General features: G+C 41.2%; 2 protein-coding genes across 3 annotated transcripts; one reads left to right on the top strand and one right to left on the bottom strand.

The window, feature by feature from the left end:
- The first annotated feature begins 8,090 nt into the window (after positions 1 to 8,090).
- Positions 8,091 to 10,996, top strand: LOC137297352 (uncharacterized). The gene is made up of 3 exons (XM_067829361.1): positions 8,091 to 8,103; positions 8,697 to 8,867; positions 10,785 to 10,996. The coding sequence occupies exons 1-3, from the start codon at positions 8,091 to 8,093 to the stop codon at positions 10,994 to 10,996; spliced, it is 396 nt and encodes a 131-aa protein (XP_067685462.1).
- A 2,288-nt stretch (positions 10,997 to 13,284) lies between these two features.
- On the bottom strand, positions 13,285 to 22,467 carry LOC137296900 (uncharacterized). 2 transcript variants are annotated; one of them, XM_067828786.1, is made up of 2 exons: positions 22,291 to 22,467; positions 13,285 to 17,101 (listed from the first exon to the last, which is right to left on the bottom strand). In XM_067828786.1, the coding sequence occupies exon 2, from the start codon at positions 17,098 to 17,100 to the stop codon at positions 16,327 to 16,329; it is 774 nt and encodes a 257-aa protein (XP_067684887.1). In that variant the 5' UTR covers position 17,101; positions 22,291 to 22,467; the 3' UTR covers positions 13,285 to 16,326. The 2 variants fall into 2 exon arrangements, with proteins under 2 accessions (XP_067684887.1, XP_067684888.1); XM_067828787.1 differs by lacking the exon at positions 22,291 to 22,467 and adding an exon at positions 17,984 to 18,059.
- Positions 22,468 to 22,889: the final 422 nt, after the last annotated feature.

Here is a 22,889-nt window from a genome sequence, read left to right as displayed (position 1 = left end):
GTAAGGTTGATCCATTGGTTGCAAAGAATATCGATCTGTCTCGAGACCTGTTGGATACAGGCGTCCGTGTGTAAATGCTACAGTGTCACTCACCAAAACAAGATCGTAGACAGTACGCACTTATGAGTTTCAAGACTCAGACTATAGATGTCACTACTGTTTCCATCTAACGATGGTGTTATCTCCCTTGTTATGTCGTGCTTAATACAATACAGTTTGTGTTATTATTGATTTTCTATTGGACAGCAGATAATGAATTTGAAAGTGCCGAACAATGTATCGGAATAATATGCTGTGTCCTCTTTGAAACTGTATTAATCTGGCAAATATTTAACTGTTCGTAAAATCCTATGTGGACATTTAGGTAAGCTGTGATAAACAAATACAAGATCATGAACAAGGGGCACGGTTTATGGACTCCCTTCCTGAAAACTATCTCTCTGTATGTCCTGACGTCTCATTAGCAAACACGATAATAAATCGATCCTATTAGATTACAAGAAATACAAACTAATTCTGCCCTTTGTCTCATCTCTGTGTTTCCAACAGCCAACAATTACATAACTCGTACTCGAAGAACTGTGTGAACATCGTTTTGTGTTAGTAGCCACAGAGGCATACAACGTTTCTGCAGCGGCGCATACTTCTCCATCGCCGACCGAAATCTTCGCCATCAGCAACAACACCAGTCGTGCACAAGTCACCGCTCCATCTCGTCTCAGCCCAGGGACCACAACCCAATGAACATGCATCCGTGTGATTAATGAACTCTTCTCCACATGAGCGATAAAGACAAGCCGTCTTTCTTCAACAGTGTACTGACTGCGCCAACAACTTGCACAAGGACACGGAGGGTTCGCGATGTGTCAGGTTCGGCTGGCAGACCGGGGGCAGTGTGATTAGTCTGACATACGTTTACTGTCCACCGTGCCCAGTGGGAGGAGAAGGGCGACGACGACGACCACGTCCACGGCTTAGGATGACTTGTTGTGTTTACAAAGGGCAGACAGACGTGGATACAAACAAATGATCACCTTCACATCGCCGTGTATTGCCCTCCTCTGTGTTCTGCTGTTTGACCTGTGCAGGGGTAAGTGACACAGGGACTTGTAAGGGTCTATTCCTGGGGTCTTGTCACCGGGTTTATGGCTTCGTGGTAATTGCGTGCATTTGAATTCTGTCCTTTGCATGACGTCACAGAGTTCTTTTAACAGAGGTGAAGATTCTCCAGTATTACGAAGTTGTTTGATATTAATGAAAAATATTAGTTTTTATGTATTTATTTTAAATTGTGTATATTTTTGCTATTGTGTGATCTGTATGTGTTATGTATGATGTATGCCACAGAAATATGTTTTATTTGGGAGTAAATGAATATTGTATAATTTTTTAATTCGGAATGAGTCATACACAAACGGCAACGAATGTCTTTTGTACCATGTCTATGCATTATGTCAGTGTATTTCTTCATGATCATTGTTGTGGTCTGTACGTATTCCCACACATAAATGTGTTGCCTAGCAACAATTCTCCAACATAGAATCGGTGGTTTACAATGCAAAGTGAAATGATGCAAAGATCAAGATGGATGCGGACGACGAAGTATATGTACAACCAAACATCTTGATCTTGATCTTGCTACTCTTGAAAGATTTATGCTGATTGGAAATATAAAATGCAGGTGATATCATCTTCACCACAATTTCGTGTGGTTACTATTGTGGCATTTGTAACTAATGCGATATTTAGTAGGATAATTATGACAAGTTATCCACTGATCATTACCATTCCTAATCCTTTTATGAATAAGGCGGGTTTTTTATAAACTCATATTCGCCATATCCGACTTAAATATATCTAGAGTAGACAATAGAGAAGCCCGCATACAGTGTGCATGACACCCGCATGATATTGCTGGAGTGTTAACAAGCAGCTTAACTTTACCCGAGATAACGTCGTATCCATAGAGATGGCGTTTATGTAACTAGTCTAGGTGAGCTCAGTGGTTGCTGCTTTGACTTGCCATGTCGATTATCTGGGTTCGACTCAATGCGTGGTGAATCAAATTTGTGGTGTTCAGCGGTGTGATGTGGTTTGAACATGGCTATCGTCGGTGTAAATCATACTCACTAACGTTATCAGGGTGCCTTGTTCACTGAATATACTCAGGATCGCTACCAGGATGCTTTGTCTACTGAATATATTCATTATAGTCACCGGGTGTTTTGTTTATCCAATATGTTTATTACCGTCTCCAGGATGCTTTATTTACTGAATATAGTCAAAAACGTCACCAGGGTGCCTTGTTTACTGAATATACTCACAAACGTCACCAGGGTGCCTTGTTTACTGAATATACTCACAAACGTCACCAGGGTTCCTTGTTTACTGAATATACTCACAAACGTCATCAAGATGTTTTGTGAACTCAATGTACTCACTAACGTGAGTGCAACAAGACAAATGCGGAAGCAATCACTTCGTCAGGCGCTTCAGTCAACTGACTGGGACAGTATAAACATGTATACTAGGCACACAAAGAAACTGTGCATACAAAAAATTAAAATCTAAATTTATTGAACCTGTGTAGACACATAAGGGTTTCAACTCAGAGATTAGTGACATGTATCCAACGTCCATGCACGTGCCACGTTCCGTGACGTCAGTGATTTCGTCCTTGAGACGCGCAATACGTTGTTGCACGTGCAATTCGGGAAAATGCAAATGAATGCCACACAATACTGTCACTTTGGAAAGCTCAACCCCTGCCCTTGCTGCCAGAACTCAGATGACGTCATCGATGGACCACGTTCTGGACGTCCACGTATAACAACGCCAAGGACAGATGGATAAGGGAGACCCATCTTCGACACAGGTTCAGACTGCAGTGATGACTGCCCGGACCATTCCAGGACTTCACCGTATTCACCCTAACATAGTTCGACAACGTTTACGTCATCACGTGATCAGACCACGACGTCCCGCCATACTCTGGCACAACGTCATCGACAAGATGGCCGAATGTGGTGCCGAAATCATGTCCGCAGACCCTTGTTGTGGTGGAGAAATGTTGTTTGTACAGATGAATCCAGGTTTAACATTTCCCAAAGTGATGGAGGTCAATGTGCCTTTAGACGCGTGGGCAAACATTATGCACAGGCCTGTGTCTTTGAGAGGAATCGCTTTGGTGTTGGCTCCGTGATGATTTGGGGTGGAATAACACCACAGCGTTGCCTAACTGCCTTGGCCTGCATATTCACTAGATCTATCCCCGATAGAGAATGTTTGGGACGAGATGGATCGACGTCTACGTCGTCTTCCTCATCCGTAAGATACGTCCTTGACCTTGCAACAGAACTTGAGAGAATCTGGCGTGACATCCCACAAGCATTCCTTGCACTTTGATACGCTCTACTTTGATACGCTCTATGCGTCGTCGATGCACTGCTGTTCTCACTGCCGATGGTGGACATACCCGTTATTGAGCTTGTGGCATGGTCGTTTGACCCGTCCCACTTGAGGAATCGTGACGTCATTGTGATTGAGTTTTTAATTGAAATTCTCCCGACTTGTTATGGTCTCATGATCCCTCCTTTAAAGTTTATGTGTACCTTTGACATTGTTATCGTACTTATCAACTGGGATAATATTTTGGCAATGCACAGTTTCTTAATGTGACTAGTATACAACCACAGGAAACTGACCAGAATAGGTTCAGCTATTACTACAATACCCGACAACCCTGTGTCAGCAATACCTTGCAGTCTGAAGAAAACTAGAATATTGATTTATATGACGTTGTTGAGTCTCCGGTAGGTGTGGTCTGGCCACGAACCATGTGATCAGCAGGATTAACAAAACGGACATATATCGTCTTTACTCAATCCATGTTAGTTTTACGTTACAAGAAAGGCTGCTTATGAATCTGAAGTTGTCGCTTAATCACACCATTTGTCACGTTACGTAGAGTGTGTTCAAATAGTGCATTTTACCGACTCATAAGTTGTGTTCAGTTGATACATTGTATGCATAGGGCATAAGGTTTGTGATACGTTATGTGTTTGGGACATGTGGTTTGTTGAAATGATGCATGATAAGTTGATTTGATTTGATTTGATTCAAACATATTTTATTCATTAAGAAAAGGATTGGGCACAAGTTATCCAAGTTAGAAAAGCCCTATCCCGATAATTACAAATTCATCTTAGAACAACAGACGTTAACTAAGAAAGCGTTTTGTGTGAGAGATATAGATACGGACACATTTGAAAACATTCTGATTTTCACTAATTGGGAGACCTGCATTGCAATGTAAGATGAGATTAATATCAATCAGTGTTCTATTGTTAACAATATTTTCTAAAGCTTTTAACATGATACATTTCGGACATAGTGTGTTCAAATGATGGGTTGTATGGTTGGAAAATAGGGATTGTTCAAAGGATGCATTATATGAGTGGGACATAGGGTCTGTTCAAATGATGCATTGTATAACTGGGACATGGGACATAGGGTTTGTCCATATGATGCATTGTATATTTTTAACATAGAGTGTGTTCGGGGACGTTGGGTTTGTTGACATGATGCATAATGTTTTGGGGACATAGGGTGTGTTCAAATAATCCACTGTATGATTGGGTCATAGGGTTTATTCAAATAATGCATTGTATGATAGGGACATGGGGTTTATTCAAATAATGCATTGTATGATAGGGACATGGGGTTTATTCAAATAATGCATTGTATGATAGGGACATGGGGTTTATTCAAATAATGCATTATATGATAGGGACATGGGGTTTATTCAAATAATGCATTGTATGATAGGGACATGGGGTTTATTCAAATAATGCATTGTATGTTTTGAACATAGTGTGTTCAGGACATAGGGTTTATTGAAATGATCCGTTATGTTTTTGGTGACAAAGTGAACGCGCATTGTTAGCCCGAGACCGGAAAGGACGAAGTGAAAGACCTCAAATTTGCAACACTCCACCTAAGCTGTATTCCACCCGCTTATAACACAACCAGTGTTCGCGGTAAAGTGATTGTACTTATAACATCCCTGATAAAACATAGCTTCAGGTGACCATATTAGCCTATTATGCCTATGAGTTTAGGATCCAATATAATTACATTCATGAATATTGAATTAAACGAAAACCAACTACTATTATAACCATAGCCATATACATCTTCCACACGTCATGTTAGAAACTACCTGATGATGTCACGACAGGCTTATTTACCACCAGCTGTGCATAATACTTTGAAGTTAATTCGATTTGTATCGAGGTGAGTGTCATTGTACGCAGACGTAGGCCTTACGGTATACATCAAAGTGCGGAAACATCAACGGTGCCGTTCACGACGACATAACTCGATACTGGGGCACACTCTTTCACGGGGAATGACGTCATTAGGCGAACAAAGTAACCTAGCAACTGTAACATCGATGTCAAACATATCAAACCCGTAATAGAGGAGTGCAACGGAGCACCTGACTTTTAGATTCATTCGAGCAATTATGAGCTCAAGCTCATTTGTCAACTTCCTAAGACCACGAGAGTTAACTCGTGCAACTCGGGTTTTTTGGTGTGAATTCATTGAACGGTCATGAAAACATAAGTGGTTCAGTGGATGGAATTGTGTTGAAGTAGAAGTTTCGACTCTATGGGTGGAAATTAATGAAGGAGAGTTTCGACAACGAACTGTGTCACCCCTCTGTAGCAAGGTGTTTGACACTGGCAGTAATTACATTGCACCCCAGTAAGTCTGTACTACAAACGTTAAGTCACGACGTACAGGGTTCATATGAATTCCTCACAGAAAGCTACTCCGTAGTACTCACTGCTACTTATAAGTTAACTTACAAATGTAACACCTTATGTTGCCACTTTAAGCCACTTTAAGCTAAACTAGTTAATAAGTATCTTTATGGGTGAACTGGAACAGAGCAATACATATCTATAACAAAAGTATTTTTCTAGACCAATCAAATTCTTCTATTCATCTGGTATCATAGAATTTTAATCAAAATGGTTTCGATATCATGAGAAAAGTGTTCACCGCCGCTCCAGTGTTCGGAATTCCGGAGAGTTTCTAGGACTTCAGTTGTGTCCCACTACGGAGCCCACATGACAGATGTGGTCTCACCTTAGGCAAGTGAGATAGTTCAAAACTGTCTCTGTTCACACAGCAGTGACTGGATACCCGCTGGGATAAGTCATGTGAGTATTCACCTTCTGGCTCCTGGTGGGCAACTTAGGTTATCCTGGGTAATAATAATAATCAGATTGTAGCGCACGATCGTGCTATGGAATTCAGTTCATGAAGAATGCCCTTGTCCTTATTATTAATCGCCAAGCGGTGATAGATTCTGTATCACACCGCACATAAAAGTCACACATTCATACGACAACGTCTATCACACATACAACACGTAACGCGGACAAACGCACAAAAATGCACAACACGAACAGAAAATAACACAACTGATGCACAACGCAAAACATGCACATCACACATACAGCACAAGAGATGCACAACACACGTACAGCAAAAGCATATCACAAAAAACAACACAACAGATGAACATCACACATAACGAACATAACACATGCGCATCGTATACACAACACACACACAGCACACTTACAGCATACAACACATGCACAACACACAGCATACAACACATACACAACACACATACAGCAAACAACGCATGCAGAACTGTAAGACATGCACAACAAACACGATACATACAGGACACATACACAACTCATGAACAACATTATGCACCACACACTTGAAACACGAACCAGACAAACAAGGCATGCCAAGACTACATGACATATGCACCGCGAAGTCCCGGATGTTATCGAGATATCCGTAGTTCGACACACATGAACGATGAGTTATTTTATCAACCTCTTTGTGTCGAATGGTTCCATCCATCAACATTTGTATTACTGTACTACCGTTTAGTGCCTTGTACACAACGACAAAATTAACAACATTGACTGCTTCATTGCTGCACTATAGGAGTATTTGTTCATTGATTTCCGCAGCAATAATTCTTCCGACATAAAAAAACGATTATTGTTTTTTGCCCGGCATTTGCGTCATCGATCCCATCTTTGTAATACCGTGTAATGACACGTGTAAAGTGATATTTATACATGTCACTGGCTGGAGACGCTTTCAGGCAAAGGTGGAACATGAATTGATTCCGGACACAATCACAACCACCAAGATGTCGTGGGGCTTCACATGGTGACATGTGATTACATAAAATGAATGACTGCCCTCTAATCTGTAAAACTAAATGTTTCTTGGAACCCTGGGTACTAGCTTGATCCGGCCATGTCCATGTATTTAGACGTAGATGATCAATATAAACGTTTTACATATACTATTAGTTGTTCACTAGTAACGAGAGGAACTTGGGCTGATGTACCCTCGATGTGTGTTTATGTTCTCTGAGCTAGCACGAAGTACCAAATGAGTTCGGCATTCCCAACGGGGTATGGTACTCGCTTGTAACAGGGATACATTGAATATAACAGAAGAGCGCTCAGCCAATCAGAAAATGACGTTTATGCGTGGGGTAAGATGAATTACTATCTAACGGCATTACGGGAACCTTTTCACAATTACAAATAATAGAAGAGCGCTCAGCCAATCAGAAAATGACATTTATGCGTGAGGTAAGATGAATTACTATCTAACGGTATTACGGGAACCTTTTCACAATTACAAATAATAGAAGAGCGCTCAGCCAATCAGAAAACGACATTTATGCGTGAGGTAAGATGAATTACTATCTAACAGCATTACGGGAACCTTTTCACAATTACAAATAATAGAAGAGCGCTCAGCCAATCAGAAAACGACATTTATGCGTGAGGTAAGATGAATTACTATCTAACGGCATTACGGGAACCTTCTTTACAATTACAAATAATAGAAGAGCGCTCAGCCAATCAGAAAATGACATTTATGCGTGAGGTAAGATGAATTACGATCTAACGGCATTACGGGAACCTTTACAATTACAAATAATAGAAGAGCGCTCAGCCAATCAGAAAATGACGTTTATGCGTGAGGTAAGATGAATTACTATCTAACGGCATTACGGGAACCTTCTTTACAATCACAAAATAATAGAAGAGCGCTCAGCCAATCAGAAAACGACATTTATGCGTGAGGTAAGATGAATTACTATCTAACGGCATTACGGGAACCTTCTTTACAATTACAAATAATAGAAGAGCGCTCAGCCAATCAGAAAATGACATTTATGCGTGAGGTAAGATGAATTACTATCTGACGGCATTACGGGAACCTTCTTTACAATTACAAATAATAGAAGAGCGCTCAGCCAATCAGAAAATGACATTTATGCGTGAGGTAAGATGAATTACTATCTAACGGCATTACGGGAACCTTTACAATTACAAATAATAGAAGAGCGCTCAGCCAATCAGAAAATGACGTTTATGCGTGAGGTAAGATGAATTACTATCTAACGGCATTACGGGAACCTTCTTTACAATTACAAAATAATAGAAGAGCGCTCAGCCAATCAGAAAATGACGCTTATGCGTGATAAGATGAATTACTATCTAACGGCATTACGGGAACCTTCTTTACAATTACAAATAATAGAAGAGCGTCTTCGTTTTGCCTTTCAGTGAATAGCCTTGGTTGTTTCACATGTACATCTCTGAATGGAAGTAACCCCTCCTGCCGTGATCCCTTCAACCCAGTCCACGTGAACTACCAGACTAACTGCGAGCAAGGCATGGAGGGCAGAGTCGGGACGTTTCCGGCCAAATATTGCACCAAGATCAAAGGAGTAAGAGGTACGTAAGTCCCCCAAAGGACGGACGCGACTTTGAAAATGACTGAAACAATTTCATAACAGATTTACAGTGTCCATAACATCGGACGCCGATCGTTCTAACCTCCTCAACCAAGCGGCTGCCAAAGCTGACCTCCCACCACCTGAAGCCAGATAGTTTAAAACCCACTTTGAGGGTAATCAAGTCGGTAGGTTCTTATTATCAGTTGTTAGTAAATAAACTGATAATACATGGACATCGAATCTTAATACACAATCAAACGTTCCTTAGAATTTGGAATGCCTGGTCCAGACTATTATTGACAGACCACCGCCGTACGGCTGGAATACGGCTGAGTGCGGCGTAAAGCTAAACTAATCACACTCACTCACTCACTCACTCACTCACTCACTCACTCACTCATTAAGAGAAATTCTAACATTTAAAAGATACTACTCAACATAAGTTCACCACCACCAAAATGTTGTCATTAGTGTCGTCAAAAGGATGGCAGATTGACAATACTGATGAAGGAATCGGTGGTCATTATCTTTTTGGTGTGGCGGGGATATATAATTGTTAGTTTTTGGACGAAGGATCAGTTTAAGGGAAATATTGCAACTCTCAGTTTATGTCGATATTTCAAGATAAGCTCACCTACCTCAGTTACATTGTGTACATGTATCGTGGCTGTAGTTCTTCAGTTAAGCAAAGAAAGATAATACAGTGTCACTCTTTTGTTTCCACGGGGCACCATATCTTTGGATATGTGCCTATGTAAATTGTGAAAGAAAACATAGGTATTTTAGATTGGCTTATGTACTTAAAGTATCATACAACGTCTTGAATATATGATCTGTGATTTTTCTTCGTCAAATAAATAATTTATTGTATACGAGTAGTTACGTTGGATCGTAGACATACGTAGAAAGATCGTAGATATACGTAGAAAGATCGTAGACATACGTAGAAAGACGTATGAATGTTCTCATACAGCAGGACATTGCCACAGCAAACAGACAATATGGACTTTTGTATGTAGTGGTAGATACTGCATTTTCCAGTGTATGGGCAGTGTGTAGACTTTCTCCGCTGTCCTGTGGCCAGCTTGAACCCGACATAGCCTGTCCAGGGATCTCTCCGCTTCCAAACATACTGTTTAGCATGACAATAGCGGAACGCGTGATGTCTGGCCACCGAGTGCCGATCGATGTGTCAACAAAACACCAATGATGGCCAGTTTGAGGTATTGTCAGCAATATTTATGCTGTTAGAAGATAACGTTTGACACAAGAAGACATGGTTTATAGATCGACAAGTCATATTTCTTCTTAGGCGCTAACCGATACATTCTTAACCAGTTCAAACTGAAAGGTTGTTTTGTCTCTATTCTGGATTCGAACCTAGAGTGAGGCACATAAAGGCAAGGATCTAACTCCATCCACCGCGGCTCTCATATGGTTCGAAAGTGTACTGTTTAGGATGGACCAGTTCCAGTCTGGCATGTAGAAATGGGAAAATCAGAGACAACTTTATGTATTTTGCTTGTTCCGTGGTCTGAAAAGAGCATCTTGCAGAGGAGACTGAGCAGAAGGTCGGTGGTAACTTCCACGGCCATGTCATTTAACAGTGAAAATATACTTTGTTTAGAGTTTGATTTCATTAATACCTAATGATCTCTCGGTATTTCGTATGCAATGGCTCATGGTTGCATAGAATGAATGTGTATAACTGATGCATCAAATACTGAGCTGAGTCTCATGTATATCTGTCTGTCTGTCTGTCTGTCTGTCTGTCTGTCTGTCTGTCTGTCTGCCTGCCTGCCTGCCTGCCTGCCTGTCTGTCTGTCTGTCTGCCTGCCTGCCTGTCTGTCTGTCTGTCTGTCTGTCTGTCTGCCTGTCTGAGCGCTGTTGACGCTGATGTTGCTTCTGTTTGCAGTTGACACCCAGTCCGAGATGCTGGTCCGGTCGTGTGGGATGAAGTCGATGCTCAATACCTGTGGATTGTTTCGGTTCAAGGAACATGACTACAACGGCTGCCTAATGTCGTGTAAAGCTAACGCGTGCAACCAGGGTAGTGTACTACGTCATGTAACATCAAACATATTTGTGCTTACGGTTTCAGCGCTAGTTCTAGGCAAAAACAGTTGACCTTGACCATTTGATTCACAAGAAGCATTTCAAGAGAGACGATACTGTTATGAACATAACAAGCATTACTCAACGAGTGACGTTCCCGACACATTTGGCATAAAAACGTCATGACAAAACACACGTGTGACTAAACACACCCAAGAATGGTTATTCGATGGACGTGGAGATTGTACATCTATGTCAGAACGTTTCTAGAGAGCATTTGGACGGTGCATTATGACGTCAGAGAGCAAAAGAGATCGGATGTGTCAACATTCATTTGACTGTCATTTATTTTCATCAAGGCATAACGTTGAGAGAAATATGTCTTAGCTTGATGTCAGATATGAGTACAACTTTATATATCTTCTTTACGTCATGCTGCGGCAGCATAAAATCAACGAAGACATTGATTTGTGTACATATTATGTAATCAGCAGAGTGCGAATCGCATCAGGGGAAAGTCGAAGTGAAGGAAAAGAACTCCGTAGTTGTGACAACGAGAATCTACATATTCGACCTCCCTCCCCCATGTCCCCTTTTTGTTACACCGAATGTGTGGTTGAATGTTATATATATACTAAATGTTGAGATATTATTCTAAATATGAGAAAAAACTAGTGTGTTAATGATACATTTTCGAACTATGGTTAGATATCTGCAAATGTTTCACATTTTGCATGAACCCTGAGGTATTAATCTACGTTCAAACTTCTAACCCAAAAAACTTTAAGTTTATTTCTTAAAGCATGTAAAAGATTATGTTTATATGTAAGGAATTATTAATTTCACTGGTTTTTGGTAGATGTTGTCTTTACCTGGGAGGAAGTCAGATATCGAGTACATCGTGTGTACATACAATGTCGTGGCAGTAAAAATGTTTGAACAATTTTGTCACAATGGGAAATTAGTTGATTCAATTATTAGAAAACGTTGCTGCAATCTTAGGTGAGTACCAACATGATGATACAAACATGCATCATTCAATATGTCTACCTCCATTTTGTTGGGTGTATATTTCTGATATTTACCACTTCAGTTGACACTGGGTCCTTTTCAACCTCAGAAGAGCGCTGCAACTGACAAGCGCATCCGGAGCAGTGATAATATAAGTGCCTTTACAAGCCAATGGTGTCAAAGTGGGGTGAAGCGATTGAAAACGATGAGACGTGTGGCGATTGACGCTATATTGACGTCATGTGCCAGTTAGTTTTTTCCAGCTTTCACCATCAGTTGCCAACTGAAACTGGAACCATCAAGACGTCTCTCTTCGCCTACCGTTGCCGCCTGGGTCAAACAGATGACCAAACATGTCGGTACTGTTCTATGGTGAGCTGCACATTGTGTGGTGTTAATCATATTGTCGTTACAGATGCCTTCAGGAAACTGTGGAAAACACATTGACCGTCGCAGTTGCGACTGTCCACATCACTGGCGTTACTGAGACAAAAAGGATCAGCGTAGTGTGGACTAAGACGTTCCTGAAACGGTCAGACCCAGTCTGCATGTCAGGTCCTCCAAACTTCCGTTGGAAATGCCATAACTGAGGCGAACTCCTATACCAACAATGGAATGACATGGTAACCATGGTCAAATGCCGTTTAGAGACAAGTCAAAGACAACTTTCGTGTAGTTGGTGGAACTCATGGAAGATACTCAGTGCCTCCTGCATTCCACCGCCACCACAGCTTGTCCCATAGAATCAACATTTGGCCACCCACATTCGCCTAAAAAGGCTTAAACATGCACATCTTTCTCATCCTCTCGCGAGATTGCGCCTCCCGCGAGATCCCACCAATATGACCATGCATCTGATCACAATGAAGACATATTATCTGGTAGTGAAAAAAACCCAACCCAAACGAGCAAACGTCTGTTTAACCATGTTATTATCGTTATGAAATACTATTAAGAACAAAAATACCCATCATACATTTTACTTTTCGTTTTTGTTCTATCCTCTGTCGTCACTGTTTGCCAGTTCTCATGCTGTGAGCAGAAAGACAATAATGGAACCTATTCGGGATCTTGTGGAGAGGCACACATTTCCCTACTTCTTATTTGTCTGGTCCCTAGTCGATTCTTCAAACAAATCGACGCTCATGCTATTGATCACTTGCTTATTTACAGACCGCCACCATAAAGCTGGAATATTGCTGAGTGTGGCGTGAAACAACAAACCCAAACACACGTGTACAGAGGATGGAACATTGCCGTGGGACATTGAGACTACATGTTGTGATTTTACAGGCGCTTCTCTAACCTTGTACGCCGTACCTATAAATACGCGATAACGCTCAAAACGATTTCGTTTATAGTTGTTTAATAAACTTGCTTAAAATAGTGTAATCTGTGCAGTGTATCACATCAGAGTTATTGCTGCAAGACATCATCAAAAACTATATTGCTGCTTCCCTCAGGATAAAGGGACAACACAAAGGAATTCATATGGGTGTAAATAATCCTCACATATTTACATACAAACAGTAATATTCCAGCAGTATGATATAAACAACAGCATTACAGATTTAGCTTCATTCAGGCATGTAAAATATACTTTTGTCAACAATTTACAAAGATATACCTCAAACAGTAAAATCCTCATCGTTGAACCAGTGAGTGAGGTGGCACTGGCCATCTTGATTCCACACACCCAGATTTTATATCTGTCAACCGGGATACCTTTAGTTTATAACAAAGCAATAACATTATACAATGAATTGCTTTATTCAACTAGTTGTTCATTCAGCTAGGGGGCCATGAAAGCATACTATCTGAGAACAAAGGAAGAGTTACGAAGTAACTGACACACAGTTAGAAGGCCAACACAAGCTAACTGGTTCAGACTTATCCAACGCTAGAACTCTCGCTGTGAACGGATTGTTCTGGATAGATCCACCAGTGATGTCAAACCGTTCAAATTCAGTAGAATCAATAAATCGCTAAATCCAATACCCCAATAGCCGTTAGAGGCCAAGAGCAATATTTATCCTGCATCGTCATTCCGTGAATGCAAACATGCACGTTACTCCCTTTCAGTCATATATATATTCCTTTGCGTCCAACCTGTTTTGCAATGAAGGCAGTAAACGACGCAAGAAGAAACATATTTGGAACTCACGATGACTTTTGATAAATTTGTTTCCCTCAAAATCCATCTCGTCAGAGATTAACCGCCTGTCTAATATTCACATCTGTGGCTGGAAATGCGGAGATTCTGATATCACTAGTTTAGTCATTAAGTCTCGGTCCAGCCTGGTTCTCTGCGAGAAGTTCATTTTCCACGTATGCCTATGTTGGTAATATTGTGCATATTCAACACACGCACCGGCAACATCTGGTGAATTTCCATCATGAATAATGAGATCAGTCATGTACTAAACACACAACTGTGACACTCTATCCTAGTTTGCCATATGAACACAGTATTTTGTCAGGTGTCTTACATCGTTGATCGACTAATGCATAGATTTACATGCCACCACAATTTGTTTCCACAGTTCATCAAATCATAATATTTGTGAAATTTCAGTGTTGTCCGTTATCTGATAATTCACTAATCGTAGATTGTGATCAGCGCTCTACATACACAATAATGTACTGCAGAGTTCCAGATAAGGCGCATATTTGTGTATTTTACTCAATAAAAATCACATTTACACACATAATTACAAATCTGGGAGTACAAAAACGCGTTAGAATCACTTAAAACCCAATAGGTGTATACTATCTTGCGTACATTAATATAAAATATTACTCACTTAACGGAACTGACTTTCGTATGATGTGTCGTGGCGCACAAACTCCACAACAGCATTAGCTAATGGTAGGCGATTCCTATATATTATACTATTATAGTTGTAGCCACTGTCCGGAGTCTACTCTAATACTCAATTGACTTCCATGTTGAGTATTTAGAAATGACTGATCAATGATTGGCAATAAGAAAATTACTAAAATTTGAAGTCTATTGAGATGCATTTACAGTTTATATTTAGAAGAATTAAGTACCGAATAGAGATAACAAAGTTTCTATAAAAGTACTCAATTCTTTTAACTGGTTGGATTATACAAGATGCTGGTTCCTCCTAAAAATGCAATTACTGATACATAAACAGACATGGGAGTAAATACCCAACTGTTTGAAAAATTATCTCGAGCTCTGTAACGTAGTAACGGGGCGATCACATACGCCCACTGCATATTGTATCACAGACTACCAGTTATGATGAAGCTAGCGTCTACACAGATACAAATTATATTACACTTGCACCAGGGGATTTGGTAACAATATTAAAACAATGTTACGGCTATTAACGTAACTATTGGGTTGTATTGTTGAGTCGACAGTACATGGTGTGATTAGAGCATACATGCTTCCTTAAACCACTGCTGTAAGTCGAAATGGTCCAATTAAATAATCGGTGCAGTAATATTTAATTTAACAATCCAAATGGATTAAAGGGATAAAGATTTCCTAATCCCGTCACTATATGTAGAAAATATGATCTAATTTCAAGCTATGTGAGGGTGCGTCTGGGTAATGTAGGATGAAAGGCCGGAGTACTGCAGGGGTCAACAACATTAGCAGTTCACTGTGCCGACAAAATCCGGTTTGTCATACAATCAAAACGGCAATCGAACCAACGATCGCTGATTTCTGAGTGAGAGTTAATATTTAGCGTTACATCGGCAATATTTGAGCCATACCGCTCATGTGTTAATGTCAATATCAATAAATTCAGAACGTAAAGACCTATCATCGAGGACAGAAAAACTGCTACAGTATCACAGTTCTTAACATGAAACTTGTCACTACATACAACAGTACGATGTAAAATACATCTTCCCAGACTGGGGCCGCAAAGAGATTGTGAATTACTATAACCAGAATATTAGCCTGTTTTATTTTGAGCGGACACAAGCCACTTTAAATATCTAAAGGAAGTTATGAGTTGATGGCTTATCTACTGACTCCGTAAACATGGTATAAATAAGCACTTACAAGTTTTCTTTAAAAAAACCCACACTGCACATGATATTTACCATATTGCCAGAATTGTTCGCAGCAATGGAATATTTTGAAGGCATATGAGTGAGTGAGTGAATGAGCAAGAGTGGAAATGATTTAGCCATTTAACCACTCCGGTGGGTTTTAGGATCAAAATTATTCCTTTAAAGACACTATCACGTATAAAGTAAATTATGACTTTACATTTCATAAGACAATTACCGTTCGGATTTCCACAGATAAGGACTGTATTGACATGCACAGTAAGTTTACAGTTTATACATAGCTGCACATTACCTTGCAGTGAACACCTTACACCAACGACTCTACCTGAACATCACTGCCCTACAATACCCCCAGGGTGCCAGTTTGCGTACCTCTCTGGGTTCATTGAACGTTCAATCATTGCTAACACCAATATACCAAAGACAAGGGCGAGGATCCCCGACAAAATAATCAACCGCTCGGCCCTTTTGGCGTACTTGGCCGCCGTGTCAATGTTGCCTCTCATAATTCCCTCGTCAAACTCAGTCTTTGCCTTGAAAGCATAGTAGCACGCAGGTATGCCGGTAGGAAAGAATAATATTATTGCTATAGTGCCGAAGATCTTCAAGAATTTTAACTTTTTTTGACGCAGCGGCTGATCCAAATCTCGCCATCTTTCTGGTATTGCACGAGTCTGTATTTCACTTGTTCCATCTGACTGAGGTACCACAACCCGTTCTTGTATTACGACATTGTTACCACTTCTGTTGTCGTAAACAACCGGTAACGAATACCCGGATGACGATACATCGGTTTGGTCTGCGGTCGCTATTTGCTCTGCAGGTGTTTGTGCAGAGGATGTTTTCTGTGCTAAAATGTCTTTTTTTGACGGCGGTGGCGGAAGTCGTACAGCAGTACCATTTTGCGGATTTGGCGAAGTACCATTTGGCGCATATCCATTTCGAACTTCTGGCGTGGGATCTGTTGAGGTTTCTTCAAATGCCTGGTTCTCGTATCCGTCGAGTCTGAGCATCCCTCTGTTGATGTTTGTTTGATAAATACCGCTCTCATCGATGCTGTTCTCAGAGACCAGTTGGTCGGAGAATCCGGAAGGCTGGTCAGCCATTCTGAAACAGAAAAATAACATAAATTGACATCATGGTGTAATTAATGAAAAACAATTTACAAATTGTTTATACTTAAGTTCTCATAACCGAAAACATTATCATTCATTAAAGAGTGAGATATGACTCCTGTTCAAGTCTCTGCTCCCTAATGCTAGCCCGGCCAGATACCACGCCTCAGCTGAACATTCCGGATCCTCGAACACAGCCGACTCATTCCGAGCCGTTCAGACCTGTAATGCTTGACGTCAATCAGGGTATGAATAAGTGCCAACTTTTAAAGACTTTTTGCGATTCAGAACGGAATTAATGGCCTGAATCGTTCTTGGAACAGACGTTCCAGTAGACCACGAAGGGGATCTCATGTACATAAGTATGCGTAGAACACATGAGTTGCTGTCCAGCTGAATCCAGAGTGAGTGTGTCGGGTTGGGTGGTAGTTCCACTTTATCCCGAGACCTTAGGTGAGTGAGTGAGTATGGTTCTACGCCGCCTTTAGCGACGTTCCAGCGATATCACAGATGGGGACACCAGAAATGGCTTAACATATCGTCCCTACATGGGCAATCGAACCCGGGTCTTCAGTCTGACGGCTACCCTACCCATCTCTAACTGAATTCGTGAGCTCGTTTGGACTACATGTCAGTGATACATCAACTTGATGTACGATACCACGATACTGATATTGATTATCTGTCATTGTTGACATACCCTGGTTTGGACTATATGTCAGTGATACATCAACTTGATGTACGATACCACGATAGTGATATTGATTATCCGCCATTGCTGACATACCCAGGTTTGGACTATATGTCAGTGATACATCAACTTGATGTACGATACCACGATACTGATATTGATTATCTGTCATTGCTGACATACCCTGGTTTGGACTATATGTCAGTGATACATCAACTTGATGTACGAACTCTTCAATGCTACAGGTCAGACATCTTTCGTGAAGGTGAACATTCTGCAGTCAAGAAAATGATATTGATTATCTGCCATTGCTGACATAGCCCTGGGGACAATCCTTCACACTTATAAAGGCGGTTGACACAAGTTTTTAAACGGTTGAAATACTCCGACCAACATCTGAACAGCTGCATAATTAAGGTGGTCTTCACATCGCGTTAAACATTCCCCATTTCGACTTGAGTCGCAGTGCTCCAGCCATAATTCTTAAAAATCACATTCAGGTCAATGAAACTCAAACGACACCATGTGCAGGAATGGGAGTAAAAAATATGTCATTGGTTGCCGGTTGGTGCACAATTACGTTAATGGCCTGTGCTGGAGAAATGGATATTACCTTCACATGGAGGTGGCTGTTGGGTTTCGTCTCAAGCAAGGTTGAATCGACTTGGACGCACGTATGGCTAACTGTATCCGACAGTACTTACGGTCACATAAAACATGGTCTTTTCTCAGCGTGCTGTTAATGCAGATTGAAGAAGGTGTGTACGGAATGATGAACATATGTTATTATTGTAAATGTTAATATCAGCCCAGACTCGTTCATGTATAATAAAGTGTATGAGTAAAGGTTAGGATACAATGATGAGGTCTTGCTGCGTGTAGAAAGATCACGAGCAGTAGGGAGCCTTTGTATACACAAACCTTCACCGACGGTTAGTCATGACAATAGAAATGGGCTTCATTGTACCCACGAGGGGAATCGAACCGGGGTCATAGGTGTGACGAGCAAACGCTTCAAGCACAAGGCAGCCCCACCTTCCAGCTATTGTTGGAGGATGGCTTAACGTTATTGAAAGGAGAACATTCACAGCTTTCGGCTACAGAAGCTGTGCGACATTTATCAGGGGGTCACACAAGGTTCATGGTTTAGACTGTGTGAAAGTCGCGTTGGCTAAAGGGTTAGATCACTGACTTCGTATGCTAGTGTGTAAGTGCCTAATTCTCAGTCCGTGGGTTGATAATCCGGACAGGACTCAATCCCACTATAATACTAGAATCTGAACAATACTAAGAACGTGTTACGATCGTTGAATGATATTCATAATTTACATGCATTCTGATACATGCATTTAAGTACACACAGCAAACAGGAACAAGCGTCTGACCAGAACTAGCCTATGTTTGTGAGTGAGTGAGGGAGTGAGCGTATGCTTGTGTGAGTGTGTCTGTGTGAGAGTGAATGAGTTAGAGAGTGTGTGTGTGTCTGTGTGTGAGCGTGTGTGGATGGATGTGCCCATGCATGTTCTAAATGTTTTATACATGCGCTGATGTGAGTAATTAGCAGTGTCCATTAGAGTATGTTTAGTACACGGCGACAGGAGGAAAGCCTGTTTCTACGCCCCCGGTGCTCGTCACAAGTCCAGACAGGCAGGTGATCCGATCATCCCTATTGAAGGCTGCTGCAGCGCACAGCTGGAATATACAGGCCGCGCAGAATATCAGCCATCTACCACTAGACATTCAGTATAGGGTTGGAAGGCACGTTTGTAACTGGAAGTTTGTTGGAATGGATGTTGATTTGTACGGCCCTCTGCAAATAATATTTAAGAAGTTCAATGTATGCGTTTAAGTTCAGTCAACTTTTCTTGTGTGTCCTGCGATGTTCACTCTTCTCACCCCGTGGGTATTTACATTTACAAGTTTAAAGTTACCATAAAACATGACCTCCAAAGTTTCAGAGCAGCAAGTGACTCTCGCTGTGTTGTATCACATGGGAACGACATTTCTACATGTGTGGCATCAATGACAAAAATGATGCCAAATGTAATGCCTATTAGTTGGGTTATTCAGGCAAGCAACTGATGAGACCGTGCATTTGTTTGTGACGTGCCATGTGTGGGGAGGGATACGCTCATCTTTTAGCGAACACCTCGCAGCATCAGCATTCGATATTCATAAACAAATGTATGTTCAATCATATCTGCCTCTGTGATGTACACTTACTGTGTGGAGACAACTGTGGAAAATGGTTGTTATGTCACCCATTTCATGAACACAACAACATAAATAAACAAACAATCAATGTGAAGACAGACCTCGGTAATACTGACATCGTTACAATGTTAGAAAAATAATCTTTTTCATTCTATTGTCAATCTGTTAATGAGCGTGTGAGTGAGTGCGTGTTCGTTCATGCCGCATCTACAAAGGGTGACCTATAAGGTGTTCAGTGTAAGGAAATACTCCTACAGACGAAGTGTGAGTTTGACAACGCAATGCCTCCTAAATCGATCGCAGTATGTCCATACCTACATGAAAAGAAATCGAGCCTGACTCACACAAACATGTAGTCGAGAGCCCATTGCTGGTGGAGGGTATGTTCAAAAACTCGGGATACGAGGCTCCTGGACACACATCACTGACGCTGACTTATAATGAGGTTCCACGGCAGTATATGGGGCACATGGGTAGTAATCAGTGTTCCAGCTCGAGCATGCAAAGCCTCATCGGTTGCTGCAGGGAGCTGTAAATTGTTACTCACTAACACTCATGATCACTTACCCCGGTATCCTCACCCTCCTCTCACTAAATCATTCAATCACAGAGCGGTTGGGTAACCTCACTGTAGGAGAGATAAGTCGAAATCCTAGGTTCGTTTCACTCTAAGGAAAATCAATTTCTGGTGTTCCCGTTGGAATATTGCTTAACAGGACGTAAACCCATACCCACCCACTCAATCATTTCGTCACAATAAAGTCTAACCCACTATCTCTTATTCACTTCTTTCTCTTACTCACAATCCCACAGTCTCTCTCACCAATTCATCCATTTACTTAGACTAAATGCTAGTCTCTGAATATGATATCATTTTGATAGTAACAGACAATTCTACATAAATAGAAAAAGGAGACCGGGTGAGATGAAATCTAGACTTGCTCCATTAAGTGCTTCAGCTTTGCAGAAACGGCTTTGCAGGAGAGAAAATAATGTGTTTCAAGGACTGTAGGCCGGACTAACCCACAGTCTCTTTCACACATTCGCTGACTTTCTTACTCACTCACCCACTCACATACCCAATGTGTCACTCACTCTCTTCTGCCATCACTACCTATCACTAATGATCCGTCACTCACACTGGGGTAGCCTTGTGTTTACAGCGTTCACCCGTCACGCCGAAGACCCGAGCTCGATTCCTCACATGGGTACAGTGTGCAAAACCCATTTCTGGTGTTCTCGTGATATTGCTGGAATATTGCTAAAAGTAGTGTAAAACCAAAATGACTCATTATTACAAAACCATTATAAGTTGTGGTCACTTAGTCACGACACGAACACTCACTGTCTTCTTCATTAACACCGTTCATATCCATTCTCCTCATTCTCTCATTCACTCACTAACGCACTCTCTCATCCCGGGTTTACATTTGTATGTATGCCGAACAGACCGGAAGATATCCCTGACCCTTCAGTTATGGTCACTTACCAACGACCACTCACTCTCCTATTCATAATTATTATTCATATCAATTCTCTCACTCACTCACACAATCTCTCACCTCGGGTTTGTTTGCATACCGAACAGACCTGAATGTATGACCAATGCTAGGAGAATATTAATTACTCTCTTAGCACACATGTTGAGTCCACAGGGGCGTGTAGCGATTAAAACTTGTATCACGGCAAGTACTGTCGGTGACAGAGCCTTAGCACTACAAAAAAGGGGTCCGGTTGAATAGTGTTGCGACACCTTGACAGTACATGCCTTGATGGCAGTGTTTAGCGTTACAAGACCCTGTGTGTGTTTATTAGTACGGTACAAACTATCCGTGTCCCAAAATGTTGGTTATGAAACCGGTTTTCAGAAATACCGCCGACCGTTCCAATTATTCACTGAACATCAATAAATCAATCAACGCTTCCCACACAGTGATACCCAGCTGACCTGATTCATAATCGATTATTGATGTTATTGACAACGCGGAAAGCTTAAGGTAGCCATGTTTGATTAAGGTTAACATTCCAAACAGCGCCCAGATAGTCATCCAGCTGTGTCGTAAATAGCTGGCATGCAGTTATATACACCTGTATCATATAACCACAGGTAGTTCCCGTGTTACCACGATCAATACTCCTCGATTAAACAGCTGATGAAGATCACTCTGTATAGCAATGTTGCTTAAACAATACTGTCTAAATTTAGTTTAATGAAACTTCACCCAACTTAATCCCCATGCAATATTGTTAACGGAAATAGTCTTTTAATTCCTTACCTGTCCGCTAGGTGACGTCAGACCTGAACTGAATGTTTAGGCGGATGAAAATGCCACGCGAGTTGATGTAATAAACAATCTGTCAGTCATGATTGAAATCGACAACCTACGTCTGCGTCCTGAGTATGTGATGGTGTAAGTCCGACATGATCTGTACAGTGACACACGTTCTCACTGAGGCGCTCGTTTAGCCTGCATTGCCGCTTGGCCGACCATGCCAAACGATACAGGCTGTGTGCGGGCGATTGTTTGCACAGGTGTTCAGAAACGTGAGCGAAGTTCCCAAGTTTGATTTGGCAGATCCTGTCCTACAGGTCTGTGGCCTCTTTGACAGAAATACACTATATCCTGCCGTTGAGGACGGTTTCGGGGATGGCATGCATGGGATATTGTGTACGATATCTTTTCAGATACACATATTTAACTTATTAATTAAAGCTACGAGACTAGGTACATATACCTGATGTGAAGGCGAGAGGGTTAACCAACATTCTTAACACTATTCCAGTTTTTGGTGGGAAATATAACGAAACGATAAGTTGCGTGGCTTTTCATACTTTGGTTAAACCCACGACCATGGATGTTATGCTGACAAACAC

This window comes from Haliotis asinina, chromosome 9, assembly GCF_037392515.1.
Source record: "Haliotis asinina isolate JCU_RB_2024 chromosome 9, JCU_Hal_asi_v2, whole genome shotgun sequence".
NCBI lineage: Eukaryota > Metazoa > Mollusca > Gastropoda > Lepetellida > Haliotidae > Haliotis > Haliotis asinina.
Note: the sequence above shows the minus strand (reverse complement) of the source record. Positions and strands in the feature narration are given on the sequence as shown.